Source organism: Lycium barbarum, chromosome 11 (genome assembly GCF_019175385.1).
Source record: "Lycium barbarum isolate Lr01 chromosome 11, ASM1917538v2, whole genome shotgun sequence".
NCBI lineage: Eukaryota > Viridiplantae > Streptophyta > Magnoliopsida > Solanales > Solanaceae > Lycium > Lycium barbarum.
In genome coordinates, this window is record NC_083347.1 from 4,769,533 (window position 1) to 4,792,048 (window position 22,516).

At 33.7% G+C, this 22,516-nt stretch overlaps 2 protein-coding genes across 2 annotated transcripts; one reads left to right on the forward strand and one right to left on the reverse strand.

Annotated features, from left to right (window-relative positions):
• The first annotated feature begins 6,626 nt into the window (after positions 1-6,626).
• On the forward strand, positions 6,627-12,782 carry LOC132618425 (organic cation/carnitine transporter 4-like). The gene is made up of 2 exons (XM_060333480.1): positions 6,627-7,101; positions 11,408-12,782. The coding sequence occupies exons 1-2, from the start codon at positions 6,714-6,716 to the stop codon at positions 12,577-12,579; spliced, it is 1,560 nt and encodes a 519-aa protein (XP_060189463.1). The 5' UTR covers positions 6,627-6,713; the 3' UTR covers positions 12,580-12,782.
• Positions 12,783-15,419: 2,637 nt separating this feature from the next.
• LOC132617635 (organic cation/carnitine transporter 4-like) lies at positions 15,420-17,765 on the reverse strand. The gene is made up of 3 exons (XM_060332684.1): positions 17,378-17,765; positions 16,142-16,666; positions 15,420-16,096 (listed from the first exon to the last, which is right to left on the reverse strand). Exons 1-3 carry the CDS (start codon positions 17,763-17,765, stop codon positions 15,420-15,422), a joined length of 1,590 nt encoding a protein of 529 aa, XP_060188667.1.
• Positions 17,766-22,516: the final 4,751 nt, after the last annotated feature.

Sequence of the window (22,516 nt, forward strand, 5' to 3'; positions counted from 1 at the left end):
GCGATATAAAATTGTCCAAAAGAGCAAACAGTAAATTAAAAGTTAATACATAATAACAGGATAACATTGTGGCGCTCAGGACAGAGGATGAGTTAAAGAGAAGGATTGTCAAACTTCTAGATTAACAAGCTTTTGAAAAAGACAGTGTACGTGATATCTTAGACAAATCCTTCATAAACAGTGACGGATTCAGAATTTTCATTTAGGGTGTTCGGAAAATAAAAGAAGCTAAATATAATTTATTTAAAGTGTTCAAAAATTAATATATGCATATAAATATAGAAAATTTACCCTATATATATAATTTAATTTTTCGCCAAGATCCATCCCACTCATAGATAGAAAAGAATAAAGTGAAGAGTTTTGTAGATCATAATTCAAGTTCATATTGTACGTGAAGTTCCTATGCTCTTGATAATGACGCAGCTCAAGAAAATATTCCCTAGGTTTATTGGGTCAATCAAAGGGAGATTTTTTAACGAATGTAGAAAAAGAGGGTCGAGGGGATGACAACTTTTGTGAACTGTAGTTAGAGACCTAAAACAAAAAAAACCTTAAAAGTAAGCTTTTTTTTTACACCCTTAAGTTTGTTATAAATAAAAATAATTGAACTGTTAACCTAAATAAGCGAGTTCTCTCATAAATAAATTAACATGTTTTTCACACAGAACATCGTTAATTAACACACCTAATTATATCCGAAACATTTTCATAATCATAGATGGATTTTAAAACGGAAAAGGGTCAAATATACCCCTGAACTATTAGAAAAGAGTTAAATATACCCTTCGTTATATTTTAGGTTTAAATATACCCCTACCGTTTTACTATTGGTTCAAATATACCCTTACTCAGTTAAAGTTGTCCAAGATGGACATCCGATCCTATGAGGCACTAGCATTTGATGAGGTGGACACCACGTGGCATGCCACCTCAACACCCCTAACCCATTTTATCCCTCTCTCTATTTGTTCTTCCACACTAAAATTTTCTTCCCTTCCACCGTCATTGCCACCAGCATTGCTCCTTTGCTTTTCCGTCACAACTGAAAGAGAAGGCGAATTAACAAAAAAATTACACTTCTTTAGCTCTTGATTACAGTGAAAGCATTATTAGGCTTCTTTATCACCCAACTTATAGTCACTAGAATCTTATCAACAACCAGTCCTGACAAAAACTTGAGAAAGCGCGGTGCAGGATGACTTCAAATGAATAACTCATCTAACATCTTTGCATCTATATCAATTATCATGACAAAAAAAAAAGGGGTGAAAAATTCTAGAATACTAAGCGAACTTGGGGGGACAATTTAAAAAAAATTCAATTTCCTAAGTAAAAATCTAAATTTTTACGCCCTCCGAGAATTCTTTAACTGACTCAAAGTTGGAAAAAGAAAACTCACAGCTTCAGGAAGTAAGCAACGTAGTTACACATAAGAAGTTACCATTTAGTGTGAGCCATTTATTGGTTGTATTTTTAGACCTTTGAGCATTGGCGGAGCCAGGATTTTCATCTATGGGGTTCAAAAATTCTAAAAGGTAAATACACTAAGAAGTCAGGGGGTTCAACATGTCATACCCCATTTTAACCGGGTTAAATTAGAAGTACGATATATTGGTGATTCCTGTTTTTGTTTGTTTTAAGGAGTCGCCACCTAATTATTTACGGTGAATTAGGACACCTAAAGTTAATTAATGTAGTTATCTAAAGTTGATTTTATTTTAAAGTCTACGAAACCAAATGATTCTAGGTAAGAGTTCAATTAGTCTAAAGGGAAGGTATTAGGCATCCTTTAAGACCCATTAACAATGGTTAACCGACCGGACTTATGTTATTTAATTAAGGCTAAAAATGTAGATGTAAATATTTAAATATTTAAGAAAATATCTTGTAAGTATTGCTAAAGTTATTTAAAGTAAAACTTGTAGAAAATAATAGTTGCATAAAGAGTTTAGTTAAAAATAAACTAAAAGAAGCGGGACATGTAATGTTTATATGTATTTGGAGAAAATGACTAAAATTTAAAAGAGTTATTTAATAAAAGTTTTAAAGGTTGTTTTAGACAAATGTGTATTTCAAGCGTTGGAAAGGAACTAAAGTGGAAAAGTTATCCATTGAAACTTGTTTGCCTTTCATTTCTTAAAATAAGCTAACGTTAGTGTAAACTTTATGACGTTTTAAACTTCTAAGATAGTAAGCATGAATTATGATTCCTTTAGCCAAAATATGTAGTCATGCTGTTTTTGAAAATCAATTATTCTAATAAATAAATATTATAGATACTATAAATAGTCTAGAACATAAATAGAAGAGAATGTAATTTGTGGAATTAACTACCCATTACTAAACTAAACCCCTTAATGTCACTAAGGTTCATTCTAGCTAAGGAAAAAACAAAATAAGAAAAAGTGTTAGTCAAATAATACAAGTCAAAGGTGCAAAATAAAGGAGTAAAGATGATTAAATGGGCTCAACCCATTTTCTGGAAACTGCTGCACTCTGTTTGCTATTGGGCTTCGACCCAGAATCATTTTCTTATGTTGTTGCTGAATACTGTTCCTGTCTATTGGGCTTTGGCCCAGAATTTATGTTTTCCATTTTTTCGCTGTGGACAGAGGGCTGGACGTAGAGAGGAGTCTTGTTGGGCATTTAGCCCAACGCCAAATGTGGAAGAAAACGAGTCCCTCGGACTCATATACGATAGTCATGCATAAAAACGAAAGAAAAGGATTAGTATATGATCAATACATGTATGATATAAACTCAAACAACTCAGCAAAGCGTATATATTCTATGTATATTTGAAGTATACCTTATGTATACGTAGGTATACAAGCAATTGTAGGTGCATTGAAAATATTCCAACCAGCTGATTAGGCTATTATGATCGTAATCATAGTTCCAAACAACAAATAATTAACAAAGAAGAACAGCAACATAGGAGATTATTATGATCGTAATCATAGTTCCAAACAACAAACATAACAACCCAGCAGATAGGTAGCACGACAGATTAGCATCATTTTGTTCAAAAGAGAAACTTCAAACACAAAGCAAGGCAAAGCAGAACATTCATCAGGGGATTGATAATCAACAAAGGTGCACAAACAACAGTTTTGTTTTCCTGATAAGCAATTTCAGTATTCTATCCTATTCTAATTCAAATAGCTCAGCAAATAAATTAACATGAGCACCAATGAAGGAATCCAAACAGAGATGAAATCAGTTAAAGTTGGCTGAAACTACAGCAGTTAAAAAAGGCAGGGGACAGCAATTCAATACTTCACAAGACATTTATCAAGCAGGGCAATCCATTAACAATTTTAGTGATTTTAATTTAATCAGGGACTGCCTATAGTTACTTAACAGCTTCTAAGCAAGCAGTAAGAAAAGAAATTAAACAAGTAGAGTCGAAGTCATGGCAGCATACAGGACAGTAGCATGTACCAAACATGATGGCCATTTTGACCATAGGTAAGGCAGCTAATTTCCCCTCGAAGTGTAGCATTTGTTTTATCAAAGTAGTAATATTTCATAGCGAACAACAAATAGCCACAGTTCATAGTGTTTTGGAAGGATATTCATCAATTTAAAAACAAAAGAAAAGAGGAATCTGAATGGTTTAAGTTTATATGCTACTCAAACATAAGCACCAACTGACCTCTTCAAACAACTGAACATAAAAGTTACAAACATATATTTCACAGGAAAATTATACTCAACCAAATGTATATTAGTTAACCAACAGGAAAGTCATTTAAGCATACTGGAAAAGAAATTTTGAACTACAGGGGGTATGAATGGCTTAAATAGTATTAGAAACGATGGCCTTTTGGTTTTGGGGAAACATCTACAGCAAACATGGAACAAAATGTTGAAACAATTATTCTAAGTATCATTTAAAGAGTGCATGGTCTAGATTGAAACTTTGGGTTAACTAAATGCTTAAGAATGGGTCTTTATCCCATTTGTTCTTTTAGATAATTCCAACAGAAATGTACAAATGTCTTATTCTCATACACTGAAATGAAAGTTAAATACTTCAACTCAATTAAAACTGATTACTTAAATGTTTCATCTCAAGCAGGTCTCATGCTTATAAAGCAGTTTGGCAATAATGGGGAAGGGTTTGATAGAGGGTCAGGGACACCTAAAAGGACCAACAGCTTACGTCAAGTTGAATTCTCCTACTTATTCTCATGTCGAATAGTAAAAGGATAAAGAAAAGAAAGGGAAACTCAAACAGAAATGGCATAGAGAATTACCAACTGCATGATATCATTCACAAACACTACAAGAACATGACATAGGACCATTAAAGACTAAAAAGAAAAAAGAAAAAAAACAGAGGCCAGCTAATGAGGTTGAGCTGAAGCTGAGCACATTCCTTTACTTGTCTAACATATAGGCCTTATGTGTTACTGCCTGTTTTAACCATATGCCCCAATATACCTAAGATATACACACCATGGTGTGTATATCAGATGTATATCGAATGAATACCTTCGTCTTACCTTGATAGCTCACTGTATACCATATGTATATTCGGCTCTGAATGGGTTCTAAGTTCTGGAAATTCAGTCTAAACATCCAAACTACCGTATACATCTTTCAAATTCATTTTAGCGATTAACATTCTATCCTAGCAGCTCCCAAACATCAAGCAAATAACAGGATAACAAAGAAACTACATAATTACTACAAAGAAAACAAAAATAAGCTGGGATTTTAACTAAAATAGAAGCTAACGACTAAAACAATAAGTCTCATAATATTACATGTAAAACCATTTCAAATGCTCAATAATCAGAATAAATCATGCTTCACAATTCACAGACCAAGGCAAAGTAAAGCTACGAAGCTTATAAAATCGATTAAGCCATGTTGAACTCTAAATAACACAGAAACGCAGAATTAAGAAACCAATTGGAAATACTGAACAGCAACAGAACATACACAGTTTCAAGTCCAAACTTGATTTCAATACAACATTATCAGCTAAAGAAACTAAACAGCAGACGATATTACCTTTTTGTGGTACAGTGAAGTGGGGCGTCGAGGCCTCGAATCTACTCGAACACGACGAGCTCGAAATCGATTAAAGTAACTAAAGCTTCAGATTGGAAAGTGAAAATAGAGTAATATGTGGCTATTTTTCAGAACGAGGCTATCTTTTCGATGAGGATTTCAGTCCCAAATCTTATATTTTTCAACAGAAGGTTTTTTCTGATTTTAAAAGAAAATCAAGACTAGAGTAGAAACGAAGCTTAAGACTTGAGGATAGGAAACTTGTGTATCCTCCAAAAACCTGAGAAAATCCCCCCTTTCAACTGAGTAATCCTTCTAAATTTATAGAGTGAGGAGAGAGAGGAGCGTATGAGAGAGAAGAGCGGGGAACAGAGGAGACAGAGGCGTGGGGGACAAGGGGAAGTGGAGAGGAGCGGGTAACGTGGGTGAGGATAGAGGTGACGATGAAAGAGAAAGGGGAGCGGCTAGGGTTTTTTGAGGAAGGAGGAGAGAGAGAAAAGGGGAAGGGAAAGAGAAAGAGAAGGGAGGCGTGAAGGGTTTTAGGTTTAGGAAATAAAAAATGGGTCGGGTCTGATAATTTTTGGGCTGGACCGGGTAGAGTTAGGTAATGGGCTGATATAATGTGGGTTGGGAATTAAAATGTGGGTTGTTTATTTGGATAGGGAAGTAATATTGTATTTGCATTTTGGGCCATTAATTTGGCTGAAAATTGTTGATCCTTCCTCCTCTATTTAGTTATTTTTGGGCTTCTAATTCAATAATATATACTATGTGGAGATAATTAATAATTAATATGTAGAAAAATAAAGATTTTACAACGTGTTGTCTTGTAATTAATTTAACGATTCCAAACCCGAAAATGAAACGATGACGAACACTTAAAATTTGTGATAAAGTAATGCTCGTAATGTTGAAAATAAAAGTAGAGAAAATAATAGTAGTGAAGTAAAAATAGAGTAGTGAAAATAAAGTATTTGGCTCGTCAGTAAATTTAAAAGCCCGAGTAAATAAAATAAAAGAGGGACAAAATTGGGTGTCAACACAACATCTACTATATATACATAATAAAATAATTTTAACTTTAAAAATATACTGTAATTTTTCGCCGAGGGGGTTCGAATGAACCCCCTGGAGCCAATGTGGCTCCGCCCCTGCCTTTGAGCTGCAACTATTGTGACGGAGAAGCAGAGGAGCAATGGTGGTGGCAATGATGGCGGAGGGAAAGGAAATCTTAGCGGTGGAAGAATAAATAGAGGGGAGGGGTAAAATGGGTTAGGGGTGTTGAGGTGGCATGCCACGTGGTGTCCACCTCATCAAATGCTAGTGCCACGTAAGATCAGATATCCACCTTGGACAACTTTAACTGAGTAAGGATATATTCGAATCAATAGTATAACGGTAAGAGTATATTTAAACCTAAAGTATAACGAAGGGTATATTTGACCCTTTTTCATTAGTTCACGGGTATATTTGGCTCTTTTCCGATTTTAAAATCCTATTTTGACAAAAAAAAAAAAAAAAACTACACTGATCTTTTCTTTTCCCTCGCACCAACAAACCTGGAAGTGAGGAAAGACGCGCTATATATAGCCTCCAATCTCAGTATTCATCCCTAACGCAAACAAAAACCAAAAAAAAAAAAAAAAAAAAAAACAAAAACAAAACAAATAACACACAAAAAAAAAATGTCAGATTCCTCAACACCATCTAATGGTGATCTCCATTCACCATTAATTTCAAAACCAAAAAAAGTAACAATGGATCAAATGTTAGACAAGTATTGTGGCGAATTCGGGTGGTGGCAATTTAGACATTTTGTATTAACAAGCTTAGCTTGGGCTTTAGAAGGGATACACACCATGGTTATGATTTTTGCTGACCGTGAACCGGGTTGGAAGTGTTCGACGAACCGGTGTGACTCGACGGTTAAAAGTGTGTGTGGACTTGAACCGGGTTCGTGGGAATGGTTAGGTGGAAATGCAAGTTCTACGGTTACGGAGTTTGGGTTAATATGTGGACAGAAATATAAGGTTGGACTTGTTCAATCCTTGTTTTTCGCTGGCTGCATGATCGGTATGTTGTTAATCACCCTTTTTAATATTTTAAAACTTTTTTGTTTTTTTTTGGTTTGTGTTTTTGTTCTACGTTTATTCCATTATTTCGTTGTTGTTACTCTCGCCGTTCCGAAATGTCACATTAACAAATAAAATTTGTCTCAAAATAATTATCATCTTAGAAATTCAGGACAAAAATTGATAAATGTTTCCAATGGTGCCTTTAGCGATAAAGAATGTGGTCATCTTTAATATTGCTCAATTCTCAAAAAACATTTGGTAAATACGGGTAGTTTAGTATTAATTTCTTGATTAGTATGATTTCTTTCTGTAATGCTATGTGCTACTTTCCGTTTCGCATTATTTCGTTGTTGTTATTGCTATCGTTTCTGTATTATCTTTTTCAAAATGTTTTACTTAAGCTGAGAGTCTATCTGGAAACAACCTCTCTAGAGAGTCTATCGGAACCAACCTCTCTATCTCTACGAGGTAGGAATAAGGTCTGGATACACTCTACCCTAGCTATATTTCACCTGTGAGATTGTACTGGATATGTTGATGTTGTTTTTTTTACCCCCTATATCCTAATTTGGAAAAAAAGGCACTTGATCGTTTTTTGTATAGTGAAAGGTTAAGTTAACAGAATTCAGTGGTTTTCCGACCTCTTTAACGAATTAGAACAACATATACCTCCAATATTTCATTATTATGTGTGTGGTACATTTTTCAAAACTTGTTTAGAAGTCATTGGCGTGCAGTTTCTTAGTAGTGAGAAGCAGTGACTAGTGGCAGTAGTATATGGGTTCAAACCGAGGAGCTACTCCGGCCGTGTTAGAATGGTTGTCACTTGTCAGATCTTATTTAATTATGAATAGTAAATTTAATCAGATTAATTTAATATTTTAAAATTAAAGTTAAAATACTAAAAAAATACATATATAGTATTATTAGTTAATTCTTCTCATATCACAAAATGTTAGTAAAAGTTTAAATAATTTGATTTTCGAGAAGCAAAGCAATAGTAGTACGTATTTTGAGATGCAGGGACTATTAGATTACTTTAAACATGACTAAATGAAAGTGATAACCTAGAAATAAGATTAATAGTAACATGTACAATGGGTTATAATATACTGATTGTGCCAAAAATAATTACATTGTCCGCATAAGTTAAAACTTCATTTTCTATGATGGAAAAAACATGCCATTCAACTTTGTGGACAATGTTTCTTAATAGAGTTTAGTTATATATGGCCGCCGGCCGGTATAAGAATTTTTAATTTACTTAAATGTAATAAGTAATAGTACTTGTTTTATTTTTAGAATTACAATATCATATTCTAAAAATGTTTGCTATAGATAAGAATAATCTGATCGTGGAAAAGTTTCTTCACATTGATGATATGGTATACTTTTATGCGGTCCACTGACAAGCAGGGATGGAGAGTACTCGGGGTTCGGTTAAATTCAATAACTTTAATCTAAACTTTGTGTTTGTCTTAAAAAATTCATTGAATGTATATACCGTGTTAATTTAGAACTCAATAACTTATACGAATTAGAATTTCGAACTCTGAATTCTCCGTCTCTGCCGACAAGGCGTGGTCACATGTTGTAACCTCTAAATGGACTAGCACGCCTGCACCTTTCATGGAGATGAGTTATTGATTTGGCTGAATTGTTTTGGCATCACTATTCACCACATGCATTTCTATCCTGATGAGCACTTTGTCAGTTTCTCAGTTCGTACAATGTTGACGAGGATGTGTTTTACCTTTCCCTTAGTCTAATATTATAAAATTACAACTTACAAGTAGAAAAAGAATGCGGCCAAATTTTTGTTTGCTAATGAATTGTTAATAATTAACATTCAAGTGTATCAAGCTCAATAAAATGGGACAAAAACAGATGAGGAAAGACGACATTTTGGATCGGAAAGATATTATAATTAAAGATCAAGGACAATAACAATATTGTCGAACTAAACTCGTGTTTGTGGGCCAACTAAGAAACGTGATCAGATAAACATGAAAACTGAAAGATACTAATGAAGTACAATAGTATATACTTTTAGGTCAGTATTAGAGTATCCTTTTTCTTACTTACTACTCACCCCCTAAATTGAATATTAAGAATATGTTATCCCGATCCGGATCTTCCGTCTTCCTAATATGATACTCCCTGCATTCCATTTTTTTTTTTTTGTTCAAATGTAGTGACAAGGTTTGTAAAGGGCTAAAAGATTATTTGTCCCGTCAATTTGTGTATAGTTTAGCAAATTTTATGCTAGTGTCTGCTTTGTTTACTAAGATTTAGAATGATAAAAAACTCAATTAATATTTTTACTTCTATTAAAAGTTGAACTTGAAACTTCATGATTATGCACCTACTTTATTTATCAGTGGTTTACACCTCCTTGAATGATAGGAGTAATTTATTCAATTTTAACTTCTTTTTTTTTTTAAAAAAAGGTACTATAAATTAAAACAAGGCATATATCTTGAGAGTAAATTATCTTAATAAAATAAAATAAAAATTCAGATTAAATTATTTTAAAATAAAATATTAAAATAAATTTTAGATAAAATAAAAAAATAATGTGATACGTAAAATAACACAGAGCCTATTGAAATAGGCTACTTTATTTTCGATAACTCATCAAAAATAAAAACAATAAAAAGAAGGCAACTCTGGGACAATGAATAAGTGCGTCGATGTACTTGAATTGCTTTTTTTTTTACTCAATAAATCAAATATGCGGAAGGTATGGACCAGAAAAGCTTATTCTTGTCAACTTTCTTAGCCAGGAAGGATCACTTCATCTTGTAGTACTATACCATGCACCTGACGATAAAGAATGGCACTTTAATTATTGTACTGAGACACAGAGAACCTTATCAAATTATCATGACGAGAAGCTGCTTCTTTTGACTTGCTTGTCCATTGTTTTTTGTCCATTTACTAAAAGCTTCCCTCACATTGTATGACATGTCGTTTATTTTTCCATGCATATTGACACTTGCTGATTGTAGTATGATTCAGCACTGAATATTTTGTCTTCCTTCAAAATTATTTACTCGCGTTACTCCTTCAAAACTTTTTGGTAGTTCTTACATGACACTTATTTTCTTTCATGTGAAAATAATGACATTTTCATACGCGTGGATGCTCTTTACTTTTAAATAATTTATTTCATTCATAAATATAATTTATAATTATAGAAATATTTAAAACCATAAGTCTAAAAGTATTCCGGAGTTAATTTCATGAATGATCACTTTGGGCCTGTTTGGAAATCCACCCGGGTAATTGAAATTGAGTGTAATTGGGTGTCATTACACAATTTATCCTGTTTGTTTGATCAATTAATTACTTGATTAGGTGAGAATTGAGTGTAATTGAGAGGGTGTAATTACACTTTCTAATTCTCAAAGGGGGTTGAGAATTGGGTGTAATTACACTCTATAATTACATGGTTACTTTTAGTTTTTTTTTTTTTTTTTTAATTTCTTTTTTTTTTTAATTTACTTTTATTTCTATTATTTTAACTTCTTTTTATTATATTATTATTTTTATATTATTTAGCTTTCATTCCCTTTTTCTCATTCTCAACCTTTACTTCTTGTGATTCCATGTAATTGCTCGTATTGTTTTTAATTTTATTCATTTAGCAAAATTGTGTTATTATTCTAATAATTACACCAATACCAATTACTAGGTGGTTTTCCAAACAGACCCTTAATTTATATTTTATTGCACTAGTATTACTAAACTATTTTTCGCAAGAAAAAAATCATTGAACTTAACACATGTACTAAGAAAGTCGTTAAACTATTTTTTTTGGAGTTTCTCGCCTAGAATAGCAACTCGCTTGTAGTCTCATCTCACATGTTTTTTGATTACTTTTGCTATGTACCAAAAGTAATCGTTCTCCTAAAAATTTCGTCCAGTCAAACACTGCCTCTAAAAATTAATTTAAGTAAATTATGTTGCTAAGATCTTTATAAATATTGACGGTTAGGTGTCGGATCCTCAAAAACTAAGTGTATTCTGAAGGATTTGACAAGAGTGTTATATAATATTTTTCGACAGTTTGAGCAACATAGCAAGTAACTATTATAAAATTAAGTTCTCAGTTTTCAATCTTTCAAGATGATACTGAAAGATTCACTATTCAGAATGTGATTGGTAATTTACCTTGTTCTATGCTTGCAGTTGTTGTTGGATCAAATTTTGAAATTAATGGAAAAATTCTCACTTAGTTGATAACATTTTTGAGATGTTAAGAAAATTTTGTAACACTTCCAAATTAATGGTTTTTTCAGGTGCTGGAGTATTTGGACATCTGTCAGACTCCAAATTGGGAAGAAAAGGCTCCCTCACGATGGTTTGCATTTTGAACGCCGCCTTTGGTTGTTTAACAGCATTTTCTTCAGACTATTGGACCTATACCTTATTCCGCGTACTCTCCGGTTTTAGCACGGGCGGGACCGGCCTTTGCGCTTTTGTTCTCGCTACTGAACCCGTTGGCCAGTCTTGGCGTGGCGTAGCCGGAATGTCCACTTTCTATTTTTTCTCTATTGGAATAGCCGTCGTACCTGCCATTGCTTATTTCTTCCAAACGTGGCGATCTCTCTACATTGCTTCTTCAATCCCATCCATTATGCTTGTTATCTTCGTACTCCCTTTCCTCCATGAGTCACCTCGTTGGTGCCTCGTTAGAGGAAAAGCAGACGAAGCAATGAAAATCATGCACAAAATCGCCAAATCCAATGGAAAACACCTCCCCGATGGTGTTGTTCTCGCCCTCGATAGTGAAGTGAACGATGAGAACGTTCCTAATTCTCAATCCGAGTCCAAAGAAGCCCAAAACGGATCCATATTAGATGTACTGAGGCTACCTTTAACGAGATTTCGGTTGTTCTTAGCTGTGGCGATAAACTTCTTTTGCTCTGTTGTCTACTACGGGTTAAGTCTGAACGCTGTCAACCTCGGGACCAATCTTTACCTCAGCGTCTCCCTCAACGCCATCGCTGAAATGCCTGCCTATTTGTTAACCGCATTAGTATTGGACAGGCTCGGTAGAAAGCCGTTAGCAATATGGACAATGTGGTTTAGCGGGATTTTCTGCTTAGCCGGAAGCTTGATGAAGGCTTACGAGACGTGGAAGGTGGTCCCAATGGTTTGCGGAGTTTTTGGGATATTTGGCATGGCGGGTACTTACAATTTGTTGTTCGTGTATTCGATGGAGTTGTTTCCGACTGTGGTGAGGAATGCTGCGTTGGGATGTGCGACACAGGCATCTCAAATGGGGGCGATTTTGGCGCCCCTAGTGGTTGTTTTAGGGGGTGGGATACCATTTGCAGTGTTTGCAGCATGTGGGATTGCTGGAGGGTTACTGGTAATGTACTTGCCTGAGACTTTAAATAGGCCATTATATGATACAATGGCTGGAATGGAAGAAGCTGAAGCAGAGAAACCAGGCATTCTATCTTAATTTGCCGGTTTTTGAACTTGATTTTGGAGAACTATTTTTAGATTGTACTTATATTAGGTAGTCACAATAAGGCAAGCTCGAATTATGCTCTGTTGCTAGAGGCAGAACTACGTCAAAAGCTAGAAGTTGATCTATCCTAACTTGTAGCTTTTTGACATAAAAGCACTTTGAGATTTGACCAAATAAATTACAATTGTAGAGTATCTCTCAATCTTCCTTGTTCTCCACCAAAATGACCTACGAATAAATTCGGAACTTAAAATAAATTAAACTAACTTGTACTGAAAATAATGCTTATCACTCCGAGCGCAGTCTTAAGAGGCATCATGCAATTTATAAAAAGAATATTTAATTGAAATAGAAGAGATCATTTTAGTCATGTATATGCAGGGACAATATAATTCTATAAATCACAAAAAAAGTTATCACAATTAGAGCTTAGGAATGTCATGAGTTCACGATGCCTAAGAAATAGTCCAATAATATCTTTATGTTTAGACATCACTCAAAAATCAATATCCTGTTACCTTGCTATTGCTTTATTCAATAATTTTTAAAATAACCAAATTTTCAACTAAATATGCTTTCCCCTTGATTTTTCTAAGCAATGCTCCATTAAACTTTTTTCTAGAGGAAAAGATAATGCTGAAGAGTATATATGCGTCAAATTTTCTCTTATTTTTGTAATACCAGCCTCTCTTCAATTAAGGTTCAAAAACCTATCAGTTTCAGCAACATAAAATAAATCAATATTTATTTAATTATAATTGCAAAAAATTGAACTATCATCATTTTAAAATAATAAGAAAATAGACTCAGAGAACAAAAGAGAAAAAATGACAATACCTTTTATATTTTCACCCTCCATAAGAATCTATGTTGTTTAGTTCCAACAAGTTGTTAATTCCCCTATATTGTATCTCACTGATAATTTTATCTGGATTAGTCCCCATTATTTACGTTACTCCAAGTCTATTGCCACCTGCAAGTTAAAGAAAATGAAGAGATTAAAGACTCAAATTTGACACCCCACAATTCTCGTCATACTCCCAAAATTGGCTTCAGCAAGATATGAAAGTAAGGAACTCTAAAATGTCAAAAACCCAATAATTTGAAGTTTTATAAAAAACAAATATCAAGATAAAAAGATAAACTTTGCTTGATAATTGACTGTACAAATAACTGAAATCCCAAACATACGACCTAATATCTACAACCTTCTAAATGAAATTTAATATGACAAATTACTTTTAACAAAAAATATCAAGAATCAAAATACCGGCAACTAACGATATAAACACACAAATTCTCAAACCAATCAAGTGATTGTACAAGCTTGCAACTAACTATATTAACTCGTTGTTCACTTGATTTTCCGAAAATGTTGTAAACTTGTTTCAAATGATCCTTAAAAATCAGCCAGAGAAGACTGATATTGCCTCCAATAGCATGATTCTGTTAGTGTCAAGTTTTTATGATGACAATTTTACTTGTGCAGGTATAGTAATTAAATCACACAAGGAATATATGTGAGCCCACAAAACAGCCCCAACGAGCTGGACTCACTCGAGAAATGACTTCCCAGCCCTAATGGTGCAAACAACAGTACTCTTCAGCAGTATAAAATCTTTCAAGAAAGGAAAAGATATCTGCACAATAAAGAGGCAATATTCCAGCAGCATCAAATCGTTTCAAGAAGGAAAAGCATCAGAGGCATATCTCATGAAGTGTAACAAATTTGCTGCTGCCTCGACGCACAAGGAAAGGAGTAAAAGCTCAGTCTTATTCTTGGAAATAGGATCTCTAATTCCATTTCCAAGGATCAAATCCCTTGGGTTGATTTCTCTGCGTGAAGAGCCTAAAACACTATAAAAAGGGCTGCTTCACAAACGCAAGATTTATGCAATTGTCTCATTACCTCCATTGCTCTGCTTTACTTTCAAATAAACATTGTTAGTCTGAAAGATTCATAGTGTAATAAGAGAGAAAGGAGAGTTATAGTTTGTGAGGCTTTGTATAAAAAAGAATAAGAGTGTTTTGAGTGTAGACGTAGGAACTTCATTCAAAACCTTCATTGTACCAAACCTTATAAAAGAGCTGCAGAGAACACCCTTGCAACCCAAGGGGACTGGACTAGGATTTACATTGAATCTGAACCAGTATAAAATACGTGTGTCATTTATTTTCTACACCTTACCTTAGTATTCACTGAGTAGGTAGTCGATTACTGATTTAACCTAGTCGACTAACAGATCGAAAATTTTTAACAATTCACCCCCCCCCCCCCCCCCCTCTTGCACTTTCAGATTCAATGTGGCTTTGGATCGGCATGTTATCTCATATATGTATATTAATTTGTAACCGTTGTAATGCATTTAACCAACACATTTAATAAAATTAATAGAGGTAAGACATGACTTTTCAGTTTCTTAACATAACACATGTAACATTTTAAGAGAATTAAATATATAGATTTGTTATCAATAAAATTAGACAAAGAGCGATAAAAAAAACTGAAAAAATGTTATGAAGTTCAACGTGGAACATCTAACAAAATTTTAAGAGACTTAAAAGAGATGACTTTTGAGTTCCTTTTTTTAACATAGCACATAAGTAGGAAAAATGAATAAAATGTCAAAAGAGAAAAAAGATAATTGTGTTTCTTGGCCATAGAGAGCTGCCACATCACCTTGTCTATGCTTAGCTTTGTATTAGATATATAGATTTTCAGTTTCAACAAACAAGTAAATTCAGCTCCAATACTTTCACAATGCTTTTAAAGTCAAGTACTTAATAGTTGCTTTTATTCAGCTAATCCAAACAAGCTCTTTACGAACCGATTAAGCTACCATGGCAGGTTTTGCTTCAGCTTCTTGTAGTCCTTCCATTGTATCATAAAGTGGCCTGTTTAATGTTTCTGGCAGATACAATACCAAAAATCCTCCAGCAATTCCACATATACCAAATACAAGAAATGGTATGCCACCCCCTAAAACCACAATAATTGGTGCCAAAATTGCCCCCATATGTATCGCTTGAGTCGCACATCCTAATGCTGCATTTCTCACCACAGTTGGAAACAACTCCATCGAATACACAAATAACAAATTGTATGTCCCAGCCATACCAAATATCCCTAAAACTCCACACACCATTCGAACCACTTTCCATGCCCCTTCACCCTTCATTAAGCTTCCAGCTAAACAGAATATTCCACTGAACCACATTGTCCCTACACCTAACGGCTTTCGACCGAGCCTGTCCAACACTAACGCTGTTAAAAAATAAGCAGGCATTTCAGCAATTGCGTTAAGGGCAACGTTGAGGTAAAGATTGGTCCCGAGGTTGACGGCGTTCAGACTTAACCCGTAATAAACGACGGAACAGAAGAAGTTACTACCCGCGGCTAAGATTAACCGAATCCGTGTGATTGGAAACCTTAGTACATCTAAAATGGATCCATTTAGCGCTTCTTTGGTATAGGGTTCTAGCATGGCTATAGAGGTAGGTGTAAGGTCTGTGTAGACCCCACCCTCCCCAAATTCCATTTGTTGGACCACACCCGTTATGTTGTTGTTGTCGTCGTTCACTTCACTGTCGAGGGCAAGAACAACGCCATTAGGAATACGTTGTTTGCCATTTGATGTAGCGATTTTTTGCATAATTTTCATGGCTTCATCTACTTTTCCTCGAACGAGGCACCAGCGAGGTGACTCATGGAGGAAAGGAAGTACGGAGATAACGAAAATCAAAGACGGGATCGAAGAAGCAATGTAGAGAGATCGCCACGATTGGAAGAAATAAGCAATGGCAGATACAGTGGCTATTCCTATAGAGAAAAAATAGAAAGTGGACATTCCAGCTACGCCACGCCAAGACTGACCAATGGGTTCAGTGCCAAGAACAAAAGCGCAAAGGCCTGTCCCACCAGCGCTGAAACCGGAGAGAAAACGGAGCAAGGCATAGGTCCAATAGTTCGAAGAGAATGCTGTTAGAATACCAAAAATGGCGTTCAAAATGCAAACCATTGCGAGGGAGCCTTTCCTTCCCAATTTTGAATCTGAAAGATGTCCAACTACTCCAGCCCCTGAAAACAATTTTAAAAGCGTTACCATAATTTTTTTCAACATCTTAAAGTTGCTTGTATCAAAAGTGACAAATATGTGTGTGATAGACAAAGGCGACAACTAAGGATAAATACCAGAATCTCACAGCTCCTTATTCAATCTTGGGACATGCTACTACTAGCACTTCTACTATCTTACAACGACGACTCAATCTTTTGACATTCATTATTAAACAATAAAACCACAAACTATTGCTAAGGATTCCGTCTGAATTTGGCTCTTCGGTAAGGTTTCAGACGAATTTTTCGTTAAAAATTTCTTACCTACGAACCAAATTCTGATGGAACGTCCGTTAAAATTAGTGATTTTCTGAAACTATCTACTGTGTGCGTACGTAAATATTTACCCTACAACCTCTATACTTTTGACAATAATAATTTTTCCCTACATGTCCAAAGTGCTTATTATCAAAAATGCTTTTTCAAAAAAGTGATGCAGTTTGTGTGGAAACTTCTTCATTCAAAATGACTAACATATTAGTAACATCCTAAATTGAAAGGATGAAATTCAATTGTTACTTTTCGGCTTTATCTGGGAAAATAGCCAATATCACGAAATTTCATCTGGCTATCTTGAAATTCTGCGAAACTTAATGACACTGAATAATTTTGGTTATAAAGATTGAAAATTGACTATTTGTGAAATTTTCCCTTAAAAAACGGAGGACGTACCGATCATGCAGCCAGCAAAAAATATAGACTGGACAAGCCCAACCTTAAACTTGTCTCCACATATCAATCCGAATTCAGACATCGTAGAACTTCCTGTTCCACCTGACCATTCCCACGAGCCAGGCTCAAGGTCACACAGACTTGAACCACAATGGCTCGTGGAACAGCACCAGACTGGTTCGCGATCGGCGAAGATCATGACCATAGTGTGAATCCCCTCAAGCATCCAAGCCAAGCTGGTTAACACTAAGTGTCTCAACTGCCACCACCCAAAATCCCCGCAGTATTTCTCAAGCATTTCATCCATCGTTATTTTTTTCTTCGGTTTCGGATAATTATTCCCGTCTTCCACGTCATTTGAAGATAATAATGCCGATGCTTCTGACATTTAATATTTTACCTAGCTACTGATGATATTATACGGTACTTACCACAACGCTCTATTTATAAACTGTGGAGCTTGGAAATATGAGAATGTGTCAAACTCTTCAATTTATGCTGACCCTCTTAACACTTCTTTATAGAGTTTTCAAAGGAATAGAGTGGAACACATGCATATACCACTCAAAATAACAGTAATTAGCGACGGATAAATTATGTCACTAAACAGTAAAATTATGTGGCTAATTCTAGTTAATGACGGATTAATGATGAATTATTAAAAAATTATGTTAGCTACCCATTATTTAGTGATGAATTTCTAATTAGAACGTGTTAATTATATAAATTAGTCTAGTCAGGGACTACTTTATGACCTCATTCTTAAGAATGCTGAAATCTGTCTATGTAGATTTCCTCTTGCCCAAGTAAAACTGCCATTACTTTAGGGCCTGTTTGGAAAGCCACCCAGGTAATTGGAATTGAGTGTAATTACACAGTTTGGTCTGTTTGTTTGATCAAGAAATTACACAATTAGGTGGGAATTGGGTGTAATTACGCTCTCCAATTCCCAAGTGCGGACTGAGAATTGGGTGTAATTACAGGGTTACCTTTTAGTTTATTTCTTTTTTATTTTTTTCTTTTTTTCCTTTTTAATTTAGTTTTTATTTCTATTATTTAATTTCTTTTTTATTTTATTTTAATTTATTTTCTTTTCTAATTTATTTTTTATTTCTAGTATTTAATTTCTTTTTTATTTTTACTTTTTAATTATTTTTATTTTTTAAAATATATTTTTATTTTTATAGTATTTATATTTCATTTCCTTTCTTCTCATTCCCAACCTTTACTTCTCGTGGTTCCATGTAATTGCTCGTAATTTTTTTTTATTTTATTCATTTAGCATAACCGTGTTAGTATTCTAATTTTTGAAACTACATCTCTTAATATTAGAAAGGATTAGTCATTAACAAACTTGACATATAATGAGTGATGTTATTAAAGTAGAATTTCGTTGTGAATGAGGTTATAGACTTATGTTTTTCCTTTCTTTTGAATTATAGGAGTATTTACTTAAGTTACGTTGAAACTTACTTATGTAACGTTGGAATATGACATAAGAGTATTATGTTCAACTTTTTTCTTTTGGATTTTGAATTTGGGTTATATTTTCGATTTTAAAAATATTTGCTTTAGTACTTTTTACTTGTTATTTGACATTGCATGTTATTTATTTTTCACTTACAATTGATAGAATTATTGTCAAACATTTGGATAATATTATGGCATTATGTTTATAAATATTCTTTTTTTGTCAAACATTCAATCCCATGATGCTTTCACAAAAATGGTATGCTTGTAAGTTTTATAATCAATTAATATTTAAATATTATTAATTTGAAATTATATATCAATTATTTTTTACAATATTAGTTACAAACATATGATTATTAATTAACATATTTTCAAGAAACAATGTATTATTAAATAACTAATTTAATATCATTTATAAAGGCACATATTTTTTAAATATTAATTTTAATTTTTTTATAATCAAATGTTATTTTTAAAATAAACTAACTGTGTAATTACACTTGTGCAACCAAACAACACGCTTGTAATTACACTGTAATTACATTATGACAAACAAACAGGTCATTGTAATTACAATACTGTGTAATTACTAGGTTGTGTAATTACTAGAGTAGTAATTACACCAATTCCAATTACCAGGTGACTTTCCAAATAACCTCTTAATTGGAATATATATATATATAATTTAATCTTTCCCATGCAAATTAAGAATTAAGTCCTCTAACCTTTATATTACTATTGTTTTTTCTCTTTCACAAAATCATTCCTTATATCGGAAACAGAACTGAATAAGTTATAATACTCCCTCGTTTATGTGAATAATTAATTTTATATCTATATAAATGTTATTACGTCTAAAAGCCTCAAGTTTCAAAAAATTTACCCCCCTTGATATCTCGTTACGTTCTCTCTAGCATGAATAATGTGGTACCCCATCATTTATTTTGTTTTATTAATAGGAGTAGCAGATTAGTAGGGAAAATAGAGGAATTAAAGGAGGTCGGAGGAACAACTAATCTGAAAGGAGCAATTTGCAGGTTTACCCTTCGCTGGGGTGGTCTTTAATTTTTACCCCTCAAAATGGTGGTCTTTAAATTTTGCCCTTCAGGCAGAATTTACATGGCACAGGCAGGCAAAATTTGCATGGGCAGAAATTCTGCCTGTGCGGCCCAAATTCTACTTAAAGGCAGAATTTTGCTAGACAGATTTGCAAAATTTTGCCTGAGTAAATTCTGCCTTAAGGCAGAATTTTGCAAAGTCTGCCTTGCGAAATTCTGTCTAGCGATTTTTTTATTTTTTTTTACCTGAGCTAGAGTTCGAACCCACAACCTCAGGGTGTTAGACGAGGGATAAAAATTAAAGATTACCAATTGAAGGGCAAAAATTAAAGACCACTCCAAATGAAGGGCAATCCGCGCACAAAAAAGATCTGAAAGTAAAAAAAAATTCCTCGCGTAGTGTACGATATTATATTATTACTAGCACATAACTGAATAATTTAGTATATCTCTTCATTATATGTCAACTTTCTTGGACAACAGTTGTTGACTCTTGTCCAATAACATCAAAAGTCTACTGATCCACCACTACTATAAAAGCATATATATACTCCTATTACATAGTACATAGTCAAAAACTATACACGATATTATATTATTACTAGCACATCACTTAATAATTTAGTATATCTCTTCATTATATGTCAACTTTCTTGGACAACAGTTGTTGACTCTTGTCCAATAACATCAGAAGTCTACTGATCCACCACTACTATAAAAGCATATATATACTTCTATTACATAGTACATAGTCAAAAACTATACACAGTAATAATTTGTCAAACTGATGAAGATATCCTAACGGCCACTTGGAAATGATCAAGCATACTTCTTCTTAAATCAATGATAATATCTTTGATAGCTACATTATGCAATTAACTGTTCCTTGCTGTATTTGTATACATAGAAAATTGAAGTATGAACTAATATCTACTATTAACAAATGAAACAAAATAACTGGTAAGATCTAATGTAGAACCCGTTATTTATTTGACAGAGAATGAAAGGTTAATCGAAAGGCTATTGCTTCGTTATGTGAGAACTTTAAAAGGCTTTTTATTTTCGTTCTTTGAGAACTTTCAAACCCCTCTCAATGTTCGATCTTATACTTAAAAGGGGAACAAGTGCAAAATCAATTGTATATATGGAAAGTTACCTGTAAATCATTTCAGTTATTTGTTGAACATAAGTATCAATCAATGTGACGCATCTTATTTGCAAGTACCATATATCACTACTAAAAAACTGCTAAAAAGCGACCTGAAAAAATCAACTTTTCCGACCTTATGAGGTCGGTTTTGAAAAAAATGCGACCTCAAAACCGACCTCATCAGTTGGTCTAGAAAGGGCAGGTCGCAAATTTTTACCGACCACATGCGATTTGGCCAAAAATAAAAGAAAATTAATATACCGACCTGATGAGGTCGCTATATTAATTATTTTTTTTTATCGACAAAAGCATTAGCCACCACGTGAGGACGGAAAAATTATATTATTTTTTAAAATACCGACCTCATGTGGTCGGTATATTGAAATTTTCTTTATTTATTTTTTAGTGTTACCGACTACATGTGGTTGGAAAATTACATTAATATATAATTTTTCTTAAGAAAACCGACCATATGTGGTCGGTAATTATAAATTTATGAATAGTGATAATCAGGAACCGACCTCATGAGGTCGGTTTCTGCAAAATGTAATTTATTTACCGACCTCATGTGGTTGGTTTCTTTAAAATGTGGAAAATGATATGAACACAACCGACTTCATGAGGTCGGTTTCTTAAAAATCTGGAAAATGAAATTAAGATAACCGACCTCATGAGGTCGGTTTTCTGCAGAAAAATTGGCAGTATTTTGTTGCTTTTGCAGCTACCCACCTGCCAAAAATCATAAACAATTCTATATTAAGCTAAAACCAGCTCAAATAGCTGCAAATAATCCAACAAACACCTATAATAACATGCTACAACCCGCAGTACATCAAATTCAACTCGAAACTACTTCAAAGTTGAATCAAAACGTAATTCAAACATTCACAAAAGACATTAAATACTTCAACATTTACAAACATCCACAAAACATTAAACTAGTCTACATTAAGTTAGTCTACAACATTAAACTACTTCAACATTTACAAAACATCCACCAAACACTTTTACATTTTTACAAAGGTATGTTTAATTAATAATTAGTTAGAAGGTTAGAAAGTCTTGCCTTCAGGAATATCTGCAGCTATAACAGCAACTTCAGCTAGCAACCACAAACAGTATTTAACAAACCATGGGTATTCAGCCCTTCATAATTCTGACAAATGTTTGCCTGCAAAACAAAAATGGGATAAAATAGTTAAAATAAAATTCCATGGGAAACATGCAATACAAAATATAATGTGAGTGTTTAATGTAATAATGTTTTGACTAACTTACCAGTGCTTACTCCAAGATTAGCAGCAAGTGACTGAATAATAAGAGCAAATATCAATCCAATGTGAATCACATCTATATATACTAGGCAGAGATGGCCCGTGCCCCAATATTATAAATTTTTCTATCGACTTCATTTGATATAAAATTGCAGATGATAAAAATGATACATGTAAATTAATC

Bases quoted from the DNA above. Each gene is read 5' to 3' on its own strand.
- LOC132617635 (XM_060332684.1), bottom strand. From the start codon at position 17,765: ATGTCAGAAGCATCGGCATTATTATCTTCAAATGACGTGGAAGACGGG. The intron at 16,667-17,377 runs GTACGTCCTCCG...AATTGTTTTCAG, and splicing joins TTTTGCTGGCTGCATGATCG to GGGCTGGAGTAGTTGGACAT. The intron at 16,097-16,141 runs GTGTGGTCCAAC...GGGTCTACACAG, and splicing joins CGACAACAACAACATAACGG to ACCTTACACCTACCTCTATA.
- LOC132618425 (XM_060333480.1), top strand. From the start codon at position 6,714: ATGTCAGATTCCTCAACACCATCTAATGGTGATCTCCATTCACCATTA. The intron at 7,102-11,407 runs GTATGTTGTTAA...TGGTTTTTTCAG, and splicing joins TTTCGCTGGCTGCATGATCG to GTGCTGGAGTATTTGGACAT.